At 41.0% G+C, this 22,986-nt stretch overlaps 1 protein-coding gene across 1 annotated transcript in view; it reads left to right on the forward strand.

Moving 5' to 3' along the window:
* PLCE1 (phospholipase C epsilon 1) overlaps nt 1-22,986 on the forward strand; it is a 329,527-nt gene that overhangs the window by 252,821 nt on the left and 53,720 nt on the right. The window contains exons 7-15 of the mRNA XM_068961526.1: nt 1,487-2,162; nt 9,957-10,124; nt 11,924-12,041; nt 12,625-12,781; nt 15,931-16,056; nt 16,149-16,285; nt 18,667-18,905; nt 20,677-20,738; nt 21,448-21,613. Coding sequence (XP_068817627.1) covers nt 1,487-2,162; nt 9,957-10,124; nt 11,924-12,041; nt 12,625-12,781; nt 15,931-16,056; nt 16,149-16,285; nt 18,667-18,905; nt 20,677-20,738; nt 21,448-21,613 — 1,849 coding nt within the window. The remainder of the gene's footprint in view (nt 1-1,486; nt 2,163-9,956; nt 10,125-11,923; nt 12,042-12,624; nt 12,782-15,930; nt 16,057-16,148; nt 16,286-18,666; nt 18,906-20,676; nt 20,739-21,447; nt 21,614-22,986) is intronic.

The raw sequence follows: 22,986 nt of genomic DNA on the forward strand, positions 1-22,986 counted from the left end.
ATCTTTGCAATTTCTCTCCTAATATAAAAATATTCTGAAAAAAAATTTAACTAATGTTTTTTAATAGTTTCAAGTGAGTACATGTGTAGCTACCACCCATTATCAGTACCTATAAACCCCCTTTTTCCTGTCTCAGTTATGTCACCACCTTTCCCCCTAGAGAAAAATTCACTGCTGTGAATTTTGTGATAATACATTCTGTTTTTCTTTGTAAGTTTACCACTTTATGCCTCTCTAAACAATGTAGTGTAATTTTTCCTCTTTTGAAATTTACATTAAGGTAATCACACAGTATGTGTGCCTGTATGTCTTGCTTAAGATTTGTCCGTGTTGCTGCAGGTGGTTAACTGTTGCATGCTTATTTTCATGGCTGTGCAGGCAGGTGTTATATGAATACATCAAATTTTATTTGTATATTTGATTGTTGCTGGACATTTGGGTGATTTCCAGTGAGGATTATTTGAAAAGGATCTTCTGATCATCAGATTTGTAAGATCTCTTGTGGGTTTTTTTTTCTTTCTTAAGAATACCTGTTTATATGAGGCAAGGAAGAAGAACATTTTGCTGTTTGAAAGCAGGAGTGGGATCTTGCTCGGGGACCAGGATCTAGACTGAGAGTCCGAGAAGCCCAAGGCCGCTTCTCAGACCTCGCCAAGAGGCTGCCAGTTGCCCAAGTGTCTTGAGGTGATGGGAACATCCCTTCCCAGGGATGTATGGACCAATTCCTCAATTTACCCACCCCTTTGCTAGTGATATCTGTGGATCAAGTGGTGAAAAGCCTTGCTCTTAGTGACAGTTCCTCATGTTTTGAAGAGAATGAGTCTCCCTTAGGCACATTCCTACCAAAGTAGCCAAATAGAAGAAAGAGAGTCAGGCAGGCCAAATTCCTGCCTTGGGTAGGTCTCTTCTGAGCTGGGTAACCTAGAGCCAGTTACTCACCCCTTCTGAACCTCAGTTCCTCCATAGATTAAAAAAATATGTATACTTAGGGCTGATTCATGTTGATATATCGCAAGAGTCAACACAATAGTATAAAACAATTATCCTCCAATTAAAAAAAATTTTAAAGAATAATAAAACTTACTTTGCAAGTAGGTCATATTAATTGAAAAAATGTATGTATTTAACACAAGAGGAAAGACTAATAAATAATGAAGACTGTTGTTATTTATATTAAAAATATAATAATATAGTAATTCCTTTATTCAACCTGCTCCAGTACACTTGCTTGGAAAATTCCATGGACAGAGGAGCCTGGCAGGCTACAGTCCATGGGGCTTCAAAGCCTATGGTTAGACAGGTTGTTAAATATAAGGTTTTAGAATACCACTATATAAAATCACTCTATGACTTTTAACATGTTATATTTTCTATGCTAATTTGAATTTATAATGAAATTAAAAATAATATCCAGCGTCAGTGAAAGATTTTTGTTGTCCTTACTTCTGGTTATAAGACAGATCAAATTTGTACCTCTTTCTATCAGGTTTATAATTGGAGATTTGTTGGATTCCGAAAATGACATCTTTGAGCAGCCCAAAGAATGGGACTCTCACGGATCAGAAGAGCCACAGAAAGCCTTTGACCATGGGATAGAGCTCATCCCATGGTACGTGCTGTCCATCCAAGCTGATGTGCACCAGTTCCTGTTGCAGGGGGCCACAGCCATCCACTATGATCAGGACACGCGCCTTTCTGCCCGCTGCTTCCTCCAGCTTCAGCCTGACAATAGCACCTTGACCTGGGTAAAACCCACCACTGCTACCCCGGCCAGTGCTAAAGCAAAACTTGGTGTGCTCAGTAACACGTCTGAGCCTGGCAAATTCCCGTTACTGGGCAATGCTGGATTAAGTGGCCTGGTGGAGGGGATCTTGGATCTGTTTTCAGCAAAGGCTGTGTACATGGGACACCCTAACATTGATATACACACTGTGTGTGTTCAGAACAAACTGAGTAACATGTCTCTCTCAGAGACTGGCGTGACACTGCTCTACGGGCTGCAGACCACGGACAATAGATTATTGCACTTTGTGGCACCAAAGCACACAGCTAAGATGCTCTTCAGTGGATTGTTGGAGCTCACTAGAGCGGTGAGGAAGATGAGGAAGTTCCCTGACCAAAGACAGCAGTGGCTGCGGAAACAGTACGTCAGCCTCTACCAGGTAAGGGGAAAGGGCTGCAGCCATCCCTGTCTCCTCCATAGTATGATTCTCCAGATTTATCTTGTAAAAGCACACTGGACAACTAGACCACCAAGGTTCGTTTTCCCAGCTCGGTCAACTTTCTGCCTGAGTGATGTTGAACAGCTTTTACTTAACCTCTCTGTGCCTTAGTTTCTTATCTATAAAGTGAGAAAAATTATGATATTATTCATATTGTCCAAAGGATGACTGTGAGGCTTAACTGAGTTAATATGTGTAAAGCCATAATGTAAATTCATACGTATAAAGCATAGTGTCTGGCTCAAAGTAGGTCCTATTATTATTCTGTATGAAAATAGTGACTTCTCACATCTGGAAAGAAACAAGTTAATATAAGCATTTTCACTTAAAGTGAAAATGGAAGCATTGTAATCTGAATGCTTTTATACTTATTAGGGACTAGCTGATGTGTTAGAAATCTTCACTTTGGAAACTGAAATCCTATTTCATCTTCTAATGTGCTCTGTGACTCTCAGGGAGTTATTTAATTTACTGTGTATTGCTGCCGAACTGTTGAACTTGTAAGTTTAAAAGAAACGTTCCCAAATGAGATAGTCATAACTAGAGTTCTTCCAAACCTCATTCGTAGTGGCAACAGCCCTTAGGAGGCAGCTTAAACGGAGTAAGTTTTTTGTTAACCCTAAACTATCAGGATCCTTGGGTCGGGAAGATCCCCAGAGAAGGAAATGGCAACCCACTCCAATATTTGCCTGTCATGGACAGAGAAACCTAGCATGCTGTACAATCCATGGGGTCACAAAAAGTCAGATATAACTGAGCAACTGAACACACACACACATCAGGTACTTTGACACTCCAGCCAAAGGTCCACCAGAACTGGGTTAGATGAGATGGTGAGAAGAGACACAGGTGTAACTAGAGCCACCTGCTTATGGAGGAAGGAGGGCAGAGATTGCTTGGAAATTGAGTCATAAACCCCACTACCAGGTGACACTGTTGGTGGGATTGTCAAATGAGTTGTACAGAGCATTCAGTTTTTCTTTGCTATGTTTTTGTGTCTTGTGTGAGTGAAAGTAGCTCAGTTGTGTCTGACTCTTTGAGACCCCATGGACTACACAGTCCATGGAATTCTCTAGGCTAGAATACTGGATTGGGTAGCCTTTCCCTTCTCCAGGGGATCTTCCCAGCCCAGGGATCGAACCTAGGTCTCCCACATTGCAGGCAGATTCTTTACCAGCTGAGCCACAAGGCAAGCCCTTTTCTATCTTATGGGGGAGAAATTAACTTTTCTAGTGTCACAGAACAAATACCACTGTGATTTAAATTACTCAAAGGATTGATTTTCGTGTACTTTTCATAGTTCTAACATGTTTCTGACAAATTAAAACATTTTCTGCTCTGGAATGTTAGTAGAGTCACATATGTAAACCCCTTCTTTCCCCTTTCCCCACATCCATACAGTTCTTAATAAGTAGAGATCGTATCCTAAAGAACTTGATTAATTAATAAGCACATAGGCCTATGAACATGATTATGCTGCACTGCACAAAGCCAGTTTTAGTTAACTCATCTAAAATGGAAACCAAGGGACCTCTCTGGTGGTCCAGGGGCTAAGATGCCTTGCTCCCAATACAGGAGGCCCAGGTTCTATCCCTGGTCAGGGAACTAGATCCCACATTCCACAACTAAAGATCCCACATGATGCAACTAAGACCTGGCACAGCCAAATAAATAAATATTTTTTGAAATAAAATGGAAACCAAAATGCTTGCTTCCTGTCTACTCCACAGGGAGCTCTCAGTGGTTCCGGCTGCTTGGAAGGAAGGTCTCTGGGAGCTATTATGAATATTGGTTTTCAATTACAGTCATTCCTTCTACAATCATGAAAATGCATTCAGTCTGGTCATGAACCAAAGTCTTTGGGCTCAATTACAGTTACTGTCACAAACCTGTGTGGTTTATTTGCTCCATTAGTTTCCTTCCCAATCTTACAAAGTAACTGAATTAACATGTAAAGTTGACTTAGTTTCTCATTACTAAGTTCACAGTACTGTACTGTGGCTCAGATGGTAAAGAATCGGGCTGCAACGCAGGAGACCCGAGTTTGATCCCTGGGTCAGGAAGATCCACTGGAGAAGGGCACGGCTACCCACTCCAGTAGAGGAGCCTGGGGGACTACAGTCCATGGGGTCGCAGCGTCGGATACAACTGAGCAACTAACACACAGCACAGAGTTTCTCATTTACCCTGGCAACCTTCAGTTTATGCTGAAGGAGGCACCGGATGAGACCACAGTGGATGAGAAGAGGTGCTGCTGGAGCCGAGACAGAGGAAGTGACTTGGAGTTGACTTGGTCTTACGCAGTTGTAACCACAGCTCTATCCCTCCTTTTCTCTCCACCCCCATCCTTCCACCCGTGTGAGGAACCAAGCTGTCACACTGTAAGGGCAAAAAGGCTCCATATACCTCAGTCAATTCTGAAAACAGATGGCATTCATCCTCAAAACAATGTAACTACACAAGCTGCCTAAGACAGACAACAGTCATAGACACTCAAGATTTCTTTCTTATTTTAAGTGAAATAAGAAAGTCAACAGACTACTTATTTTCTTATTTTAAGTGAAATAAGAAAGTCAACGGACTAGTCATTTTTCCATCATATAGACCAGTTCCCAAACTGTATCAGGGAATATTAAAAAGATGCTAATTTGGCACTTGGAGAACAAAAAGTCAAATAGGCATCATTCTAAATGCCCCCTTGGTGGTTTATAATACAGCTTAACACATTTAAAGCTCTGAGAAGTCCCAAAGTACAAAAGAAAATTTTAAACATATCTATAAACTAACGTAACGTATGGAAGGTCTTGACTTCTTCCAAACTTCCACTAACAGCCGTGTAAGAATATTTCTTTATCCCCAATTTAGGAAGAGCTTATATAGAAAATAATATTCCTACATCCAAGTCCTCTTGTGTGATGAATGTTTGTACTGTTACAAGTACAAGTATACAAGTACAAAATACAAGTATTTTAGTGCTGGTGAATATAAACTAAGTTAATGGAAATAGTAGCAAGAGATAAAGCAAAAGACAAGAAAAAATAGTGACTTTTGCTTTTATTTGTTTGGTTTTGGGGGGACTCTGCTCTGAGTCTTTGTTGCAGTACATGGGCTTCTTTTGTTTCCAAGCACGAACCCTAGAGCCTGTGAGCTCAGTAGTTGTGGCATGGACTTAGGTCCCCCAAGACATGTGGGATCTTAGTTCCCTGACCAGGGCTTGAATCTGAGTCCTCTGCCTTGAAAGACAGATTCTTAACCCCTAGACCACCAGGGAATTCCCAATAGTGATATTTGTAACAAAGCCTAGGAATACAAGAAATTTTTAATTTAATTTAATCAATTTTTAATTGATACAGGATGTGGAAGAAAGGTCGGTATCATGAGCTTTGGCTCAAAGTTATGGGCAGAGCTTGAGAACTCATATATTTGGAAAGATCTCTGGGAAGCCAACGAGGTTATACACAGGATTATCAGTAAACTTCTTTGTATACAGCAGAAACAGATTCTAGCTATCTCCAAGGAAAAAGTGGGGCATCTATTTGAAGAGTTAGATTGTTTTAAGAGTCTTTAAGGTATGATATGCAAAGATATGCCAAGTTAAAAGTGCATGAATTTAAAAATATATATCTGTATTTATTTAGCTCCATGGGTCTTAATTGTGGCACTCAGGATCTTAGATCTTTGTTGCTGCGTGCTGGATCCTTAGTCTTGGGATGCAGGATCTTTTCGCTGTGGCATGCAAACTCTTAGTTACAGCATGTGGTATCTAGTTCCCTGACCAGGGCCTGAACCCACACCCTCCACAAAGGGAGTGTGGAGTCTTAACCACTTGACCACCAGGGAAGTCCCAAAAGTACATGCATATTTTTTAAGGAATCAATTTCCTAATTCTCATGAACGGTTCACATGAACCATTTTCTAAAACTGAGAATGTACCTTCACTTGCTATGGCCCAAATTTAAAATAGAAGGTACATCTTTCATCCATCCCAAGCAAGTTTATTGTTTTGTATAAAACAAAAGGAAGATTCAAAGTACATTTTAGTTCCCAGAAGGTCTCCTTTAAAGATTAAACAAAGGCATCCTGCCTTTTACAGGCCTAAAATATTTCCATTAATAATAAAGCTTGGCCCATGTTAAGATGTTCTGAATTTAGAAAAACCCAAGCAGTAGAGGCTGATTCTTTTATATGTACATGGTAATGGGTCTATTAAATTTTATTAAAGATTTTATTTTTTAGAGCATTTTTAGGTTTATTATAAAATTGAAAGGAAAGTACAGAGATTTCCCGTAAACCTCTTGTCCCCACACATACATAGCTCCCCCATTATCAACATGATTAACAAGAATGGTACGTTTTTTACAAAGGATCAGTTCAGTTCAGTTCAGTCACTCGGTCATGTCCGACTCTTTGTGACCCCATGGACTGCACCATCACCAACTCCCGGAGTTTACTCAAACTCACGTCCATTGAGTCAGTGATGCCATCCAACCATCTCAATCTTCTGTCGTCCCTTTCTGCTCCCACCTTCAATCTTTCCCAGCATCAAGGTCTTTTCCAAGGAGTCAGTTCTTCATATCAGGTGGCCAAAGTATTGGAGTTTCAGCTTCAGCATCAGTCCTTCCAATGAATGCTCAGGACTGATTTCCTTTAGGATGGACTGATTGGATCTCCTTGCAGTCCAAGGGACTCTCAAGAGTCTTCTCCAACACCACAGTTCAAAAGCATCAATTCTTTGGCGCTCAGCTTTCTTCACAGTCCGACTCGCACATCCATACATGACCACTGGAAAAACTATAGCCTTGACTAGACATCCTTTCACAAAGGACAAACCTATGTTAACATGTCGCAATTTCCCAAAGTCCATAGTTTGCTTTAGAGTTCACTCTTGGTGCTGTACACTCTATGGGCTTGTACAGGTATAGTATATTGACATATAGCCATCACTGCAATGCCATATGGAGCATTTTCACTGCCCCAAATATCCTGTGTGCTCTGCCTGTTCATCTTGCTCCCACTCCATCCCACCCTCTTTTAGTCCCCTGCAACCACTGATCTTTTTATTGTCTCCATAGTTTTGCCTTTTCCAGCTGTTATATAGTTGAAATCATAGAATACGTAGCCTTTGTCAGATTGGTTTCTTTCACTTAGTAATACACATTTAAGTTTTTCCGCATGTCTGCTTGCGGCTCAATAGTTCATTTCTTATTACTGAATGAAATTTCATTGTCTTAGTGAACCGCAGTTGATTCATTCATTCACCTACTAAAGGATTTCTGGGTTGCTTCCAAGTTTTGGCAATTATGAATGAAGCAAGTATAAATATCCATATTCAGGTTTTGGTATAGACACAAGTTTCCAACTCAGTTGGGTAAATATCAAGGACTGTGATTGCTGAATCATACAGGAAAAGTGTGTTTAGTTTTGTAAGAAACCGCCTTCTAAAGTGGCTGTACCATTTTTCATTCCCACCAGCAACAAATGAGAGTTCCTATTGCTCTGCATCCTCACCAGCATTTGGTGTTGTCAGTGTTCTCAATTTCAGCCATTCTAATAGGTGTGCAGTTGTATCTCATTGTCTTACTTCACGTTTCTCTGATGACATATGATGCGGGACATCTTTTCATATGCTTATTTGCCACCTGTATATATACTTTGGTGAGGTGTCTGTCAGATTCTTTGACCTATTTTTTGATTGAGTCGTTTGTTTTCTTATTGTTGAGTTTTAAAATTCTTTTGTACATTTTGCATAACAGACCTTTGTCGGATGTTTCTTCTCAAATATTTTCTCCCAGCCTGTGGCTTGTCTTCTAACTTTCTTGACCATGTCTTTTGCAGAGAAGAGCTTTTAAGTTTTAATGAAGTGGTCTACTCTGTTTAAGCATTAGGTTTAATGTTTAAAGATGTATTAGTTAAAACCCATAGATAAAATTTTACAGGATTTTTTCATAATCAGAGTATATTATGCAATAAGGTAGTTAAGAATCAGTTTGTGAAATTGTGTCACTTTGCGGTCAGTTTGGTGACTTGTTAGCAGGAACCCTCTCCAGCAGGCCTGCACCAGGTAGAGTCATCTCCAGCCATTTTCATTCTTTGTATCACTCCATTCAAGATTCATTTTCCAGGGGTGGAGGATTTTTTAACTTTTTATTTTGTATTGGGATATAGCCAATTAGCAAGCAGTGTTGTGACAGTTTCAGGTGGATAGTGACGGGACTCAGCCATACATATGCATGTATCCATCCTCTCCCAAACTCCCCTCCCATTCAGGCTGCCTCATAACATTGAGCTGTACTATAGGACCTTGTTGATTATTATTCATTTTCAATATAGTAGTGTGTACATGTCAGGGTTGGTGAGTTTGATTGGCTTATTTGGGTCCTATACCAACCATTGGTCAAGGGAGGATGTTCCTCATTGACTGATAGACCCAAGACTATATCCAGGGACAAGAGATAAAGTAAAATTTGGTATGGTTAAAGAAAAGAAAAATGATCCACAGACAGGCATAAATCACAGATATTCAGGACAGAAGGTCAGCAAAATGTTTCATCACATATCATTCAAAAGATCACCAAGTATCCAATTCACTAAGCATCCTGGGGTCCGTAAACGGGATTCAGGAAGTAGGAGGTCACAACTCAAGTCATCAAATCAGATAGTCACTGAACATTAGAAACAAGCACAGACATGAAGGAGCAAATACACACACACATGCACACACGCTCGCACACAAAGTCGCTTTATTATTTGCATATTATCTACAATAAAGCCAAAATCTATTTATAAGCACTTCTTTGCATTTGCAAAGGAGGAATAACCTTAAAAGCTTGTAGAAAGTAAAGATAGTAAATAGAAATAGATTTAAAAGGTGCTTTTTCTACAACTTGCAAAATATCAATATTGTCTTTAATTCATATGTGACTTTTCGCAGTTTTATTACCTTTCCTGAATTATAAGGAGAATTGTTGAACACTGTTTAATTACTCAATCCCTTCTGATAGTCAGTGCATGTTACATAGAGCTGCCTTACAAGAAGCAGCTATTGTAAACCATCATGTGCCCACTGAGGATGTTTTCCCTGCTCAAGGCATCATAATATACATGGCGTTCTGAGTCCCCTGGGCTGTCTGTCCTTGGATACCAGTCACTGAGGAAAATGGCAGCTCAACTACTTGAGGTGCCCCCAAAGCCCTTCAAAGTGAATTTCATGTACTCCGCCTACTCTGACTTTAAGTCACTGCCCCAAGCATCAAGCTAGGTGAAAATATGTCTAGAGTGATGAAATAACAAATAGAACTTGATTTTACTTCAATAGAGTCATACACACATGTACACCCTCCAAGTCCTTCAAAGCCCAGATTTACAAAGTACATCTTAATGAATTTGCCTGCAGTGATAATGCTGAAATATAACTTCTGAAAGTGGAAAGGGAAATTTTTTTGTTAATCCCAATTGAACATGGCTGTATTAAAGCACAGCACTGGAACTCAGCAGAATATGATAAGGCACAACACTGGAACTCAGCTGGATGTGACCAGGACCACAGAGGACTCGATGAAATCCCCACAGAGAGTCCGGACAGTTAGAAAACAGAGTCACTTGGGTGGCCAGATCATTCTTCTTTGGTGACAGCCTGTGCTCCTCTGCCTCTGGGAATTTCCTGAAAGCCTTTGATACATTTACTCCCCTTTACTCATTGTTCCCTTATGGGTTCAGAATGTGTCTGTTTTACAGGAGGATGGACGATATGAAGGCCCAACTTTGGCTCAAGCTGTAGAGCTGTTTGGTGGCAGACGATGGAGTACTCGAAACCCCAGCCCTGGGACATCAGCAAAGAGCGCTGAGAAGCCCAACACCTTGAGCATAAGCAACACTAAGAAAAAGAAGAAAATCCTTATGAGGGTAGAGTGTTACTTGTTTATTAAGCATCCAACCCATTCATCTGGGACCACTGGATAATCTACATAACCATAAACTATTTTAGGTCATTTGCATTGGGGACAGGGTGAGATGTAAAACAAATAAAACACAAGAGCTCACCAAGTGCCCACTGGATGCCAAACCCAGTACAAGGAACTGAGTCACCACCAGCAAAAAGTCAGGGTCCATAGAGGGACACAGAGATGCTAACACAGTGAGGTCTAAGTAAGAGTCACTGTCACGCTGTCTGCAAAGTGCTGTGGGAGTAGAGAGAAGGGAAATAGAAGACTGGGAGTCAGGCAGGGATGGCTCCACAGAGAAGGCAAGAGTGGGTCTTAAAGGACATATAGGATTCACCAGGCAGACAGTGCAGGGGAACGTCTCTCTGGCACAGGGAGCCCTGGGTTCAGGCTGCAGGTTGGAGCATGGGCTCTGTGGTGGGCAAAGAAAGGATAGTAAGGAACAAGGATCATATTAGGAAGGTCTTGGAGGGTCAGAAGGCTAGAACTCAATTTAAAATATATTAACAAGAGAAGCAAGTGTCCATCCACCAATGCAGGATAAAGAAAATGTAAAGGTGAAGTCACTCAGTCGTGTCCGACTCTTTGCGACCCCATGGGCTGTAGCCTACCAGGCTCCTCTGTCCATGGGATTTTCCAGGCAAGAGTACTGGAGTGGATTGCCATTTCCTTCTCCAGGGGATCTTCCTGACCCAGGGATCGAACCCGGGTCTCCCACATTGTAGACAGACGCTTAACCGTCTGAGCCACCAGGGAAGTAACATGTACATACAATGGGGATAAAAAGAGGGAAATCCTGTCATGTGCTGCAACATGGATGACCTTGAGGACATTATCCTAAGTGAAATAAGTCAGTCACAAAAGGACAAATACTGCATGATTCCAGTTACAGGTATGAGATACTAGAGTGGTCCAACTCTTAGAAACAGAAAATAGAATGGTGGTTGCCAGGGACTAAGGTGAAGGGGAAAGGGGGAGTTGTTTAATGAGTATAGAGTATCAGTTTTGCAAAAGTGAAAAAGTTCTAGAAATGTCTTGCACAACAAGATACAAATAGCACCGCTTTCTCTATGGTAGACTTAAAAATTGTCATGTGTGTGTTAGTTGCTCAGTTGTATCTGACTCTTTGCAACCCCATGGACTGTAGCCTGCCAGACTCTTCTGTCCATGGGATTCTCCAGGCAAGAATACTGGAGTGGGTTGCCAGTTCCTTCTCCAGGGGATCTTCCCGACCAAGGGATGGAACCCAGGTCTCCCACATTGCAGGCAGCTTCTTTACCATCTGAGCCACAAGGGAAGCATTAAAAATGGTTAAGATGGTAAATTTTGTGTTTTGTTTTTTAGCATGATATATATATATATAATATATATATTGCTCTATATTATATATTACATTGTTTATATTATCACTATAGTGTAATACATTTTCTTCATGGTTAACTGAGAGAAGTTCCACTCTTTGCACTTGGGAGGCTGTTGATGCCTAGGTTGAACTTTATCTGCTTCATAATTCCGTCTCTACACAGACTCCAGGGACCTTGTGCCTTCTCTTGTCACCCTTTCAACCCCAAGGAGTACTGCATTATCATGAAGAACACCTGGGATAAAGAGAACAAGGGAACACTTGGTCAGCCTTCACATAGGTCTTTACTGGTTTCACCAGGGGGAGGTGGTACTGATGGTGGATCAATGAAAACATAGGGACCTACCTGAGCTAAGCAGTGATGGGAAAGATAAGCATGGTGAGTTTTCTGTTTCCAGGGTGAGAGTGGAGAGGTGACGGATGACGAGATGGCCACCCGCAAGGCCAAAACACACAAAGAGAGTCGGAGCCGGAGTGGTTCTGATCCTCAGGATGTCAACGAACAAGAAGAATCAGGTAAAGCAGTATCTTCACATCTGAGGGTTTCTTAAATGGGAAAACATGCATTTGGTCTTAAATTGAGATTTAAGTATCACAGGCCTTCTTAACTAAACTCTTATCTTATTAAATATGCTTACCTTTGTTTTTAACTGGATGATGGAACCCAAGAGGTATTTCGGCAAACACAAGTTTGCAAACGTTAGTTGTACTTAGAAGAAAATACTAACTAGTTAACTTGCCTTTATTGACAAGGAATATTAGATTTGAAAGATACAATCAAATCACTGGATTAGACCAGTGATTCTTACCTCCTGGCTGGATATTAGAGCTTTTTAAAGACTCTCTGCATGCTCTAGCCACACCCCAGCCCAATCAATTCAGACTCTGTGTGAGTCCAGGATATCCATGCACTAAGTTCCCCAGATGATTCTGATGTGTAGCCAGGATTGAGACTCATCAAAATATTTTAATGCTTCTTATACAGTAATTGCCTGTATAGATTGACTTCCTCAGACATTCAGAAACATCTTTTCTATCTGATTTCTGGGGGAAAGTATAATCAGAGTCATTGTCTCTCTTCTGTCTTCCACTCTCACAGAGGCAAATGCCATCATGAGCCCTCCCAACCCTCTCCCTTCCAGAAGAGCCCACTCCTTGACCACGACTGGGCCCCCTACCTTGGCTGCCGGGGCGTCATCTCCCATCAGGCCAGTGTCGTCCCCTGTGCTGCCTGCTTCCAACAAGAGCCCAACCAGGTGGGGCCTTAACATGATAAAAAGAAGGACCCTCTACACCATGCAGGTTGTGTAGAAGGGCATCCTCTTCCAGCGCTCTGTCGAAAGATGGTCTCTAACAATCACTTTAAAACTGAAAACCTCCAAATTTTAAAAGCTATTAATTTTCTTGACTGCATTTTCCTACTTTCTCACATTGCTACTATACACACTACTTTGTGACCCCATAGACTGTAGCCGGTCAGGCTCCTCTGTCCATGGAATTCTCCAGGCAAGAATACTGGAGTGGGTAGCCATTTCCTTCTTCAGGGGGTCTCCCAACCCAGGGATTGAACCCAGGTCTTCTGCTTTGCTGGCAGATTCTTTACCATCTGAGCCACCAGGGAAGCCCCTCACATTACTATAATGGCTTCTAATTTTTTTGACAAACCAGTCCTTCAAAGGCCAGTAATAGTAACAAAACATGAGCTGTCAGTCTTTAAATCTGTACTGTCTGACCTAGCAGCCACTAGCCACAGGAAAGGACTTCCCCAGTGACGCAGCAATAAAGAATCTGCCTACATTGTGGGAGCCTCAGGATCCCTGGGTCAAGAAGATCCCTTGGAGGAGGGTACAGCAACCCACTCCAGTATTCTTGCCTGGAGAATCCCATGGACAGAGGAGCCTGGCAGGCTGCAGTCCATAGGATCACAAAGAGTCAGACATGACTTAGCACAGCACAGCAGCCACAAGAAAATTTAATTTAAATTCAAATTTAATTAAAATAAAATTTCAAATTCAGTTCCTCAGTCACACCAGGCACATTAAAAGTGTTACATAGCTGCCACTGGCTGGTGCTACTGTATGTACTAAACAGTGCAGATAAAGAACATTTCTATCATTGCAGGAAGTTCTATTGGATAGCACTGCTCTAAATGAAGACTACATGTTTTAATGTAAGCAACTTGATCCTTTGCTAATGAGTGAAATATATTTAACACTCTTCTCATGTATAAGATGTACATGTCTGGAGAAATGGACGTCTTACAGCCAGTTGGAGAGGTTTAGATATAATCCTAAAGCTGATACTATTGTAAATAATTTTTTAAGGTCCATGCCAATTAAAGATTTGAAACAGCCACCCTCTTAAAAAAATATATTAAAATGAAAGTCTTTCAGAGGAATCAGAATGCCATACCATCTCCCTCAACCCCACACTAAAGTTTAAGAAACGTTGAGATTCCAGACAGAACCATGATTTAAAAAACAAACAAACATTCTATACTTCGTCAGAGAAGTAGGAGGAGGAAATGGGTCTGTACAGGTACTGGTTTAGAAACACTTTTATACACACACACTTAACACACATGCGTCACCCCCCTTCTTTTCTCCTTCTCTTCCTCCCCACATTTCTCTCCTCCCCATGTCTCTTTTTCTCTTTCCTTGTCTCTCTGTCTCCGTCTGTCTCTCTGGGTGTCTCTCTGTACCTCTCTCTTTCTCTCTCTCTTGGAAGCTTGCTATAGATAAAAACCCTACAGTAAATCCTCTTTTAAAGGGAAGCATCCTTTCACGGTGTGAATAATGAATGTAATTTCTGCATTTGGCTTAACTGGGTCACAGGTACCTGAAAATTCTTTTTACCACTTTTGCAAGGTTTGTAGGTTTGTAACAAAATTCCAGCTACAAAGGATCAGAATTCTTTGCCTTATATTTCAGCCTAAACAGTGTCCTGGGAAAATAAAACAGCCACATAACTATGGTTAAGCGGCCTTTCCCTTTATTTCAATCACTCATAAGCAGGAAAAGGGAAGACAAAGTGAACGAGGAAAGTGTTTTCACAGAGGTAAAAGTAGAGAGACTACTGTGCCAGATGCAAAATCAGAGGACCCCGCCATAGGAGGACAAGGGGGCCAATAAGAGAAGACAAGGCGGGACAAGAGAAGTCAGCCTGAATACTCTTCAAGAAGAGAGCAAGACTGAGCCCCAGGAAGGAACCGAACAGAATAGAGGTTCCTAAAGTTAGAGGGAGTCGGGTGCCTACAGACAGTGGCTGGTCGGGGGACCAGAGGAAGGCAGGCATGAAACATACATGTTTAAATTCAAATGAAAAACCGCTTTGTTATCAGACCTTCGTCCTCTTCTTCAAGCTCTACCCTCTGTTTCCCACACTGTACTGGGGAATCAACAACCCAGGCCTACAAAGTATAATACCATAAATCTATCCATTTGTAATACTCTTCCATTAATGGAGGTGACCTTCAGATGTCAGCACAAAATAATTTTCCATAAATAAACACTGTTGAAAGGATTAAGGACAAGCTAGCTATTCATTACTATATTCTCTCTATTTTCTTATATATTTGAAATATTTTAAAAATGAAAAATTAAGGACAAAAACAAAAATGAAAAAAAAAAAAAGAAAGATCCTACTAATTGGTTTGACCAAAAACCAGCCAAAACATTTCTCATACTCTCCTTTCAAGGAACCAGCATAGGAAATAAAAAAATATTGTGAAAGAGCTAGACTGAATTTTTGACCCAGATGACTGATATTTTTATATTAAATAGATACAGCCTTGGCAGGTGCAAATATAATTCTAGGCAAGATTTGGCTTCTTTCCACCCTTAATATTTTTGTGACTCACATTTTCCATTAGCATTAAAAACCCTTGTTTTCATCTAAAAACTGGTTAAGAGAGGAGAAAGGGAAGACATTGATACATTCAAGATTTTCTTCTTAAATGTGTTTCTATGATTTAAAATATATGAAAGCACATGAATAATTTTCCATAAGTTATAAATGCACAACGTGAGACTCTTTTTTAAAATGACTTTTCTTCAAAACCACTGAATTTATGGTTTTTTTTTTTTCCTCTCATTGACCTGTGATTTCAAAGACCTGTTTTGATTTGTAGAGGAATATTCACTCAGCTTTGTGCCCTTATTAAATAGGCTGTAAACATGAAGTGGTTTCAATATATAATGTTTTATTTCCTCTGATGCAATATAGATGAATTTGGAGAGAAATGAAAAGGTGTAATAATCAAAGCAATGCTTAGAAAGAAAAGAGCCTAAGCTTCAGTGACTGCTGTCCATCTTTCTGTGCATGTTGCTAATCTGAGAACGTCTCTTAGGGCAGAGTGACAGAACCAGTCCCAGTTCTGCCCATCAAGGCCGTGTCTTTGTTGCAGTGCTTGGAACAGCAGCAGCTGCTGGCCAGGGAAGATCAAAGGAGGGATGCAGGGCTTTCAGAGCTTCATGGTTTCAGACAGCAGCATGAGTTTTGTGGAATTTGTTGAGCTGTTCAAATCATTCAGGTACGGCCGGCTTTCTTCTCAGCCTTTCCTCCTCTTACCCTTCCCTTGTTAAAACGAAGCTAAAGACGAGGTGTTCTCCATGCTGTGCCCAGTGTGAGGAGCCGCAAGGACCTGAAGGACCTCTTTGACATCTACGCTGTACCCTGTGACCGAGCTGGCTCTGAGGCAGCCCCGCTCTATACCAACCTGACCATTGACGAAAATATCAGCGGTCTTCAGCCTGACCTAGGTTTGTGTGGCAATTTAATATTTCCTTTTGAGACCTTTCTACCTAAAAATAGTTAGAGACCCAGTCATGCAAACCTTCAGCCTGTCCCACGTGGCACACTACCCCCAGGAGCATGGTGAAATGCTTAGAGAATCATTTCTCTAGTGGGAGTGTCATGGGGATGGTATTATTAGCATTTTGGACTAGGAAATTCATCATTGTATGGGTCTGTCCATAGAACCTAGAATATATTTAACCAGTAGAGCCTTCCAGTCATTCTGACAACTAAAAATCCTTTCCCACTTATTTCCAAATGTCCACGAAGTTTGTGGCGCGTCCCAGTTGGGAACTGCCAGTTTCTTCCCTGCTTCCAGGTGGGTGGGTGCTCCACCCAGCATTGGGAGCTGTCTGCCCTTTGACAGGAGGGTCTTCCCTGACCTCAGCAAAGTACTCCTGCCTGAACATTCAGGACATTTTTCCTAATGCGTAAACCAGAATCTCTATTCCTTGATCCCATTCACTGCCACCACCATTACCATCACCACCCATGTATTTTAGGCCTATTATTTTTCTCTTCTGTTCTTGCTGGAAACCATAAACCTTTCTAAAAAGCAAAAAACAAAATGAACATAGTCCTCTTTCCTGCATTTTCTTTTTTAATTATTTAAAAACATATTGTCCTTAAGCTAAGAATTCCAATGTTTTTCAACCTTAGTTATAAATGTACATAATTGTAGATTTGTCAAGTAGTTGTAGTTTTCAAAAAAATAACAGACTATTTTTTAGGACAGTTAAGTTAACAGAAAAATGAGCAGAGAGTACAGAGAGTTTCTGTATGCTCTGCCCCCATACATACAGTTCCCCCCTTAGTAATTTTTTGCGTTAGTGTGGTATATTTGTTACAGTTAAGCCAATACTGATATATTTGCAGTCCATAATTTACATTAATGTTCACTGTCTGTATTTTCTATGGGTTTTCACAGAAGTATAATGACATGTTTTTGCCATTACAATAGTATACAGAATGGTTCCACTGTCCTAAAGACCCGCTGTGCTCTGTCTTGTCATTCTCCAACTCTCCTCTGAACCCCTGGCAAATACTGATCTCTTTCCTGTCTCCATAGCTTTGCTTTTCCCAGGATGTCATATAGTTGGGATCATACAGTATGTATGTAGCCTTTTCAGACTAGCTCCTTCCACTGGGCAATATGTGTTTAAGGTTTCTTGATGTCTTCTCATGGTTTGACAGCTCATTTCTTTATATTGCTGAGTAATATTTTGTTATGTGTATGCTTGCCCATTCACCTATTGAAAGACATCTTGGTTGCTTCTAAGTTTTAGCAATTATGTAGAAAGCTGTTATAAATATTTGGTATGCAGGGTTTTTTGTGGACATGTTTTCAACTCACTAAACACCTAGGACTGGAGTTGCTGGATCCTATGGTGAGCCTATATTTAGCTCTGCAAGAAACTGACACACTGTTCTCCGTTGTTAGAATGAAAATGACCACTCATACCAAAGTGGGTGCAAATGTGGAGCAACTAGGGCATTGCTGCTGCTGCTGCTAGGTCGCTTCAGTCGTGTCCGACTCTGTGCGACCCCATAGACGGCAGCCCACCAGGCTCCCCCGTCCCTGGGATTCTCCAGGCAAGAACACCGGAGTGGGTTGCTATTTCCTTCTCCAATGCATGAAAGTGAAAAGTAAAAGTGAAGTCGCTCAGTCGTGTCCGACTCTTTGCGACCCCATGGACTGCAGCCTACCAGGCCACTCCGCCCATGGGATTTTCCAGGCAAGAGTACTGGAGTGGGGTGCCATCGCCTAATGGGAGTGTAAAACAGTACAGCCAGCTCAGAAGAGAATTTGGCTGTTTCTTACAAAATAGAATGTACTCTTACCATATAATCCAGCAACTGTACTCCTTGGTATTTACCCAAATGAATTGAAAACATATGTTCACACAGGCACCTGCACACAAATGTTTACAGTTACATTTTTTTTTTTACAGTTACACTTTTAAAGTACAGAAAAACTGTAATCTTAAGGGTATGTCTTCCATGCATGCTTAGTCATAGAAGTGGTTATTCTCAAAAACCAAAGTCTGAATTCAGCCTAAAGTCCCCAACCGAATTTACATTAGTTTGCATCTGATACTGAAGTTTATGCGCTTTTAGGATCATTGACCTAGCTCTCTTCATTTCTCTTATTTATTCACTCATTCATTTTTTTTTATTCCTTTAACTATGTGAAGCCAGGAAGAAGCACTGAGCTTGATGCCTTGTTTAGACAGATTAGTGAAGAGTTACTACAGATTAATATTTCCACAACACCATTATCTCCAGAATGGGCTTTGTGAAAGATTCTGGCTAGCCTGTCCATGTTCTGTTGGTGGTTCTGTTTCAGATTTGCTGACCAGAAATGTCTCAGATTTGGGATTATTCATCAAGAGTAAGCAGCAGCTGTCCGACAACCAGAGGCAGATATCTGATGCCATTGCTGCTGCAAGTATTGTGACAAATGGCACCGGGGTGGAGAGCGCATCTCTGGGTGTATTTGGAGTTGGCATCCTCCAGCTCAATGACTTCCTAGTGAATTGCCAAGGAGAACACTACACTTATGATGAAATCCTCAGCATTATCCAGGTTTGTATCTCTTTTGTGTGCAAGCACACATGTAAAGCTTCTAACTATTCTTATTATTTTCTGCTGAACGTTTACTCTTTTTATACTTCCTTCCAATGCCTTTAAAGTCTGGGAGAGAAATAGAAGGTTATTAAAAAAAAAAAACAAATATGTAAGTGTTCTTATTTAACATACAGTTAACATAGGTCTTAAACCTTTTTCTTTTGCTGTTGTTGTTTAGTTGCTAAGTCGTGTCTGACTCTTTTTCCATCCCATGGACTATATAGCCCACCAGGCGCCTCTGTCCATTGGCACTTCCCTGGTGGCTCAGCGGTAAAGAATCCGCCTGCCAGTGTAGGAGACTCAGATTTGATCCCTGATTCGGGAAGATGCTCTGGAGAAGGAAATGGTAACCCACTCCAGTTTTCTTGCCTGGGAAATCCCACAGATAGAAGAGCCTGGTGGGCTACACTCCATGGCATTGCAATAGTCAGCTACAGCTTCATGACTAAACAACAAGTCTTCTTTTACCCTCTGGCTACCATAAGGAATCAGTACGTGGTTGTTGTTTGCTGTTCCAGCACATGCAATGGCATTGGTAGTTAGGTCATCAGCTATTTTGATTGTCTAACAAATGTTCATCAGCTTCTACTCTGGGCCTGGAAATACAGTAGTTGAGAGGATGAAGTTCTGACCCTCATAGCAATTTACATTCTAGTGGGTGAGGCCAACTGTAAATGAATAAAGATATCATGTAATTTCAGGTAATCATGGGCTCTGAAAAAACACTGAGCACAGTAAGGGAATGGAGGGCTGAGAGGAGTAAGCCAAGGCCACTCGAGGGAGGTGACACTTGGGCTGAGCCCTGAATGATTAAGCCTTTTGAGGGTCTAAGGAGAGAGCTTTCCAGACAGAGAGTAGCAAGCAGAAGCCAGCTTGGAGTTTGTGAGGAATAACAAAAGCCAGAGGGATTGTAGCAGACTTGATTTCAGACAGGTGGGCAGGGGCCAAACCATCCAGGCATCTTAGGCCATGGTAAGGAGTCCATGTGAGATGGGATGCTACTGGCAATTTTTGAGCAGGGGAAGAAGATGATTTAAGTTTCTAAGAGGTCACTCTGGCCCCACTGGAGTAGAAACTGTGCTAGGGAAGGAGTGAAGGCCAGAGAAACTGGGAAGGACGCTGTCACTGTAACCCAGAGGAAGTGGTCATGGCTTCCTCTAGGGGATGAGAGAAGAGAGGGGGCCAGATGGTTCACTGTGGCTGTGCGACATGCAACAGAACTAATCTAGGCTTTTAGCCTCCCTTGTCAATTGATTAGGAATCAGTGGATTAGCTGGCCAGCAACTGGACTTGATCACTGGCGATGCTAAAAATATAAGATTATGATCACATGACTGAGTACGCACTAAGATATGATGGAGAGTGAACACTGCCCTGAATGGATCTTCACATTTCACCTCCCACCAGCTCTGTAGTAGCTGCTGTTCTGATCCCCATCTTCACCTGGATAAACTGATACTGTTTGTTTCCATATAAATCAGCTTTATTCTTTTCTCCCTCTCTCTTTTTTTCCTCTTAAATAAATATGCTTCCTATAATAAACTCACACATAATAAATGTTTTCTTTTGGACTGAAAAACTACATTTTACCACTCCATAACTAAATTAGTCCAAATATTTGGTTTAGATATTTCCTGATGAAAACAGAACAGTTTTAAAAAATGATGTGGTGGTTTTTTCCCCTTTAGTTTCCTTTACCTAAATAACACTCCTTTTGTATCCCTTGCAGAAGTTCGAGCCTAGCATTAGTATGTGTCATCAAGGCCTAATGTCATTTGAAGGATTTGCAAGGTAACTTTTAAAATATTTTTGCCATCATTTAAGCATGTACATTTTTCAAATAGACTCAGATACAGAGAACAAACTAGCTGTTACTAGTGGAGAGGGGGCTTGGGAGAGGGACAAGATCGGGGAAGGGGGACTTCCCCAGTGGTCCAGGGATTGAGACCACATTTCCAATGCAGGGGGCACAGGTTCAACCCCTGGTGGGGGAACCTTAGTTTTGCCATGTGGTGCAGTCAAAAAATAAAATAATTTTTTTTAAAAGATAGGAAAAGGGGACTAAAATATACATATGATAAATACAAGGATTAATGTACAGCACAGGAAATATAGCCACTGTTTTATAATAGCTTTATGGAGTATAAGCTATAAAAATACTGAATCACTATGTTGTATGCCTGAAACTGGGCTTCCCAGGTGATGCTAGTGGTTGAGAATCTGCCTACCAATGCAGGAGATGTAAGAGATGCGGGTTCAATCCCTGGATCGGGAATATACCCTGGAGGAGGGCATAGCAACCCACTCTGGTATTCTTGCCTGGAGAATCCTGTGGACAGACAAGCCTGGCAGGCTACCGTCCATGGGGTCGCACAGAGATGGACACGACTGAAGCAATTTAGCATGCATACCTGAAACTAATATATTTTAAGTCAACTATACTTCAGAAAAGAGAGTATATAGTTTTCCTATACAAGTCTGAGAAAATTATTTCCCCTAGGTTTCTGATGGATAAAGATAATTTTGCCTCGAAAAATGATGAGTCACAGGAGAACGTTAAAGAAATGCAGCTGCCCCTCTCCTACTATTACATTGAATCTTCACACAATACCTACCTCACGGGCCATCAGCTCAAAGGAGAATCCTCAGTAGAACTCTACAGCCAGGTACCGAGAATTTCACTGGGAATGTGGTTTTCATTCATCTTATTTATGTAACCCCCTGTCACAGAAAGTTGACCCCAGCCTCCTTCGATGAGCTTATATGCTGTTAATTGCAAAATGTGAGGACACATGATGTGTGGGAAACTGCCGATATATACAGCTGTTTTCTGTCCTTTTTTTCTTTCCGTTCTCCCCCCCGCCCATCTATACTTAACCTTTATTCTAGGCAAAAATAAATAAATAAATAAGTAGTAGTTTGAGACTCATAGCTTTTAGATCTTGGTTAGTCTGACCTATCCCCTACTAAAATTAGATTTTCCCATGAGAAGAGTATCTAATTGCTTGCCTAGATGCTAAATAAATCAATATATTGTAGTGGGAAAGCATAGGAGAAAATGCAACTATCTATGAAGTTATTCCCAGAATATTGTTTGTTTTGTTTTGCAATTTGTTAGAAAATTAATCCATCATTATGACAACCAACTTATTACCAAAAAAAAAAAAATCTACAAAGTGTAGGCCCCATCCTTACATACTTAAATTGATGGGAATGTTTTCAAAAACTCAGAAGGGTCTCTGTACTAGAAAAAGCACATCCTTTTCACCTAAACATCCAGCTCTCAATTATCTGTATGACTGTGGCTTCTGTTGTATTTTCTGCAACACTTTTGTCTACGCTGCCTGTTTTCTGAACTCCCACAAGATGAGTTAATTGTGGGAGGATCTAGCTAGGTCCTGTGTGTGTGTGTGTGTGTGTGTGTGTGTGTGTGTGTGTGTGTGTGTCCATGTCTGTGTGTTGGGGGAAGGGGTCCAAGTGTAAAAATTATAACTGTATCGTATACATAAACCCAGCATACTTGAGCTTCCTTTATTCTTCAGATTACTCTAGATATTTCTCAAAGCATGAGTTAAACTTCTGTCCCAAAGCTTATCGGGTATGGAGTATGTCTTTTAAACTCTAAAATTTAAGGTGATTTTATTATGAAATGAAGGCATGTTCTTAGAGTCACGGTTTTCAAAATAAGTGTCTGTCAAGGGACCTCCGCTGCTGACACAGAAGAGCTGACATTAGAGGGTCCCATGCCCTGCGCCCACTGCAGCTGAAGATTTGCTCATTTATGTGCTTTCTATACTGGCCCTCTGTTTGCACTGAGAATTCCAAGGTTAAAAGAAGTTTCAAACCTATTGTTCAACAGGAAAGAAATGAAGTGTGTGTGTGTGTGTGTGTGTGTGTGTGTGTGTGTGTGTGTGTGTTTATTCCAGGAAAATAAGCAGGGATTGGTGTCCTAGCTTTAATACCTACTACACTTACCTATTTGACATCAGGGAGGTTTTCTTTTTTAATCTTTTTCTCAGGGACATTATCTTTTTAAACT

This window comes from Capricornis sumatraensis, chromosome 23 (assembly GCF_032405125.1).
Source record: "Capricornis sumatraensis isolate serow.1 chromosome 23, serow.2, whole genome shotgun sequence".
Taxonomy (NCBI): Eukaryota; Metazoa; Chordata; class Mammalia; order Artiodactyla; family Bovidae; genus Capricornis; species Capricornis sumatraensis.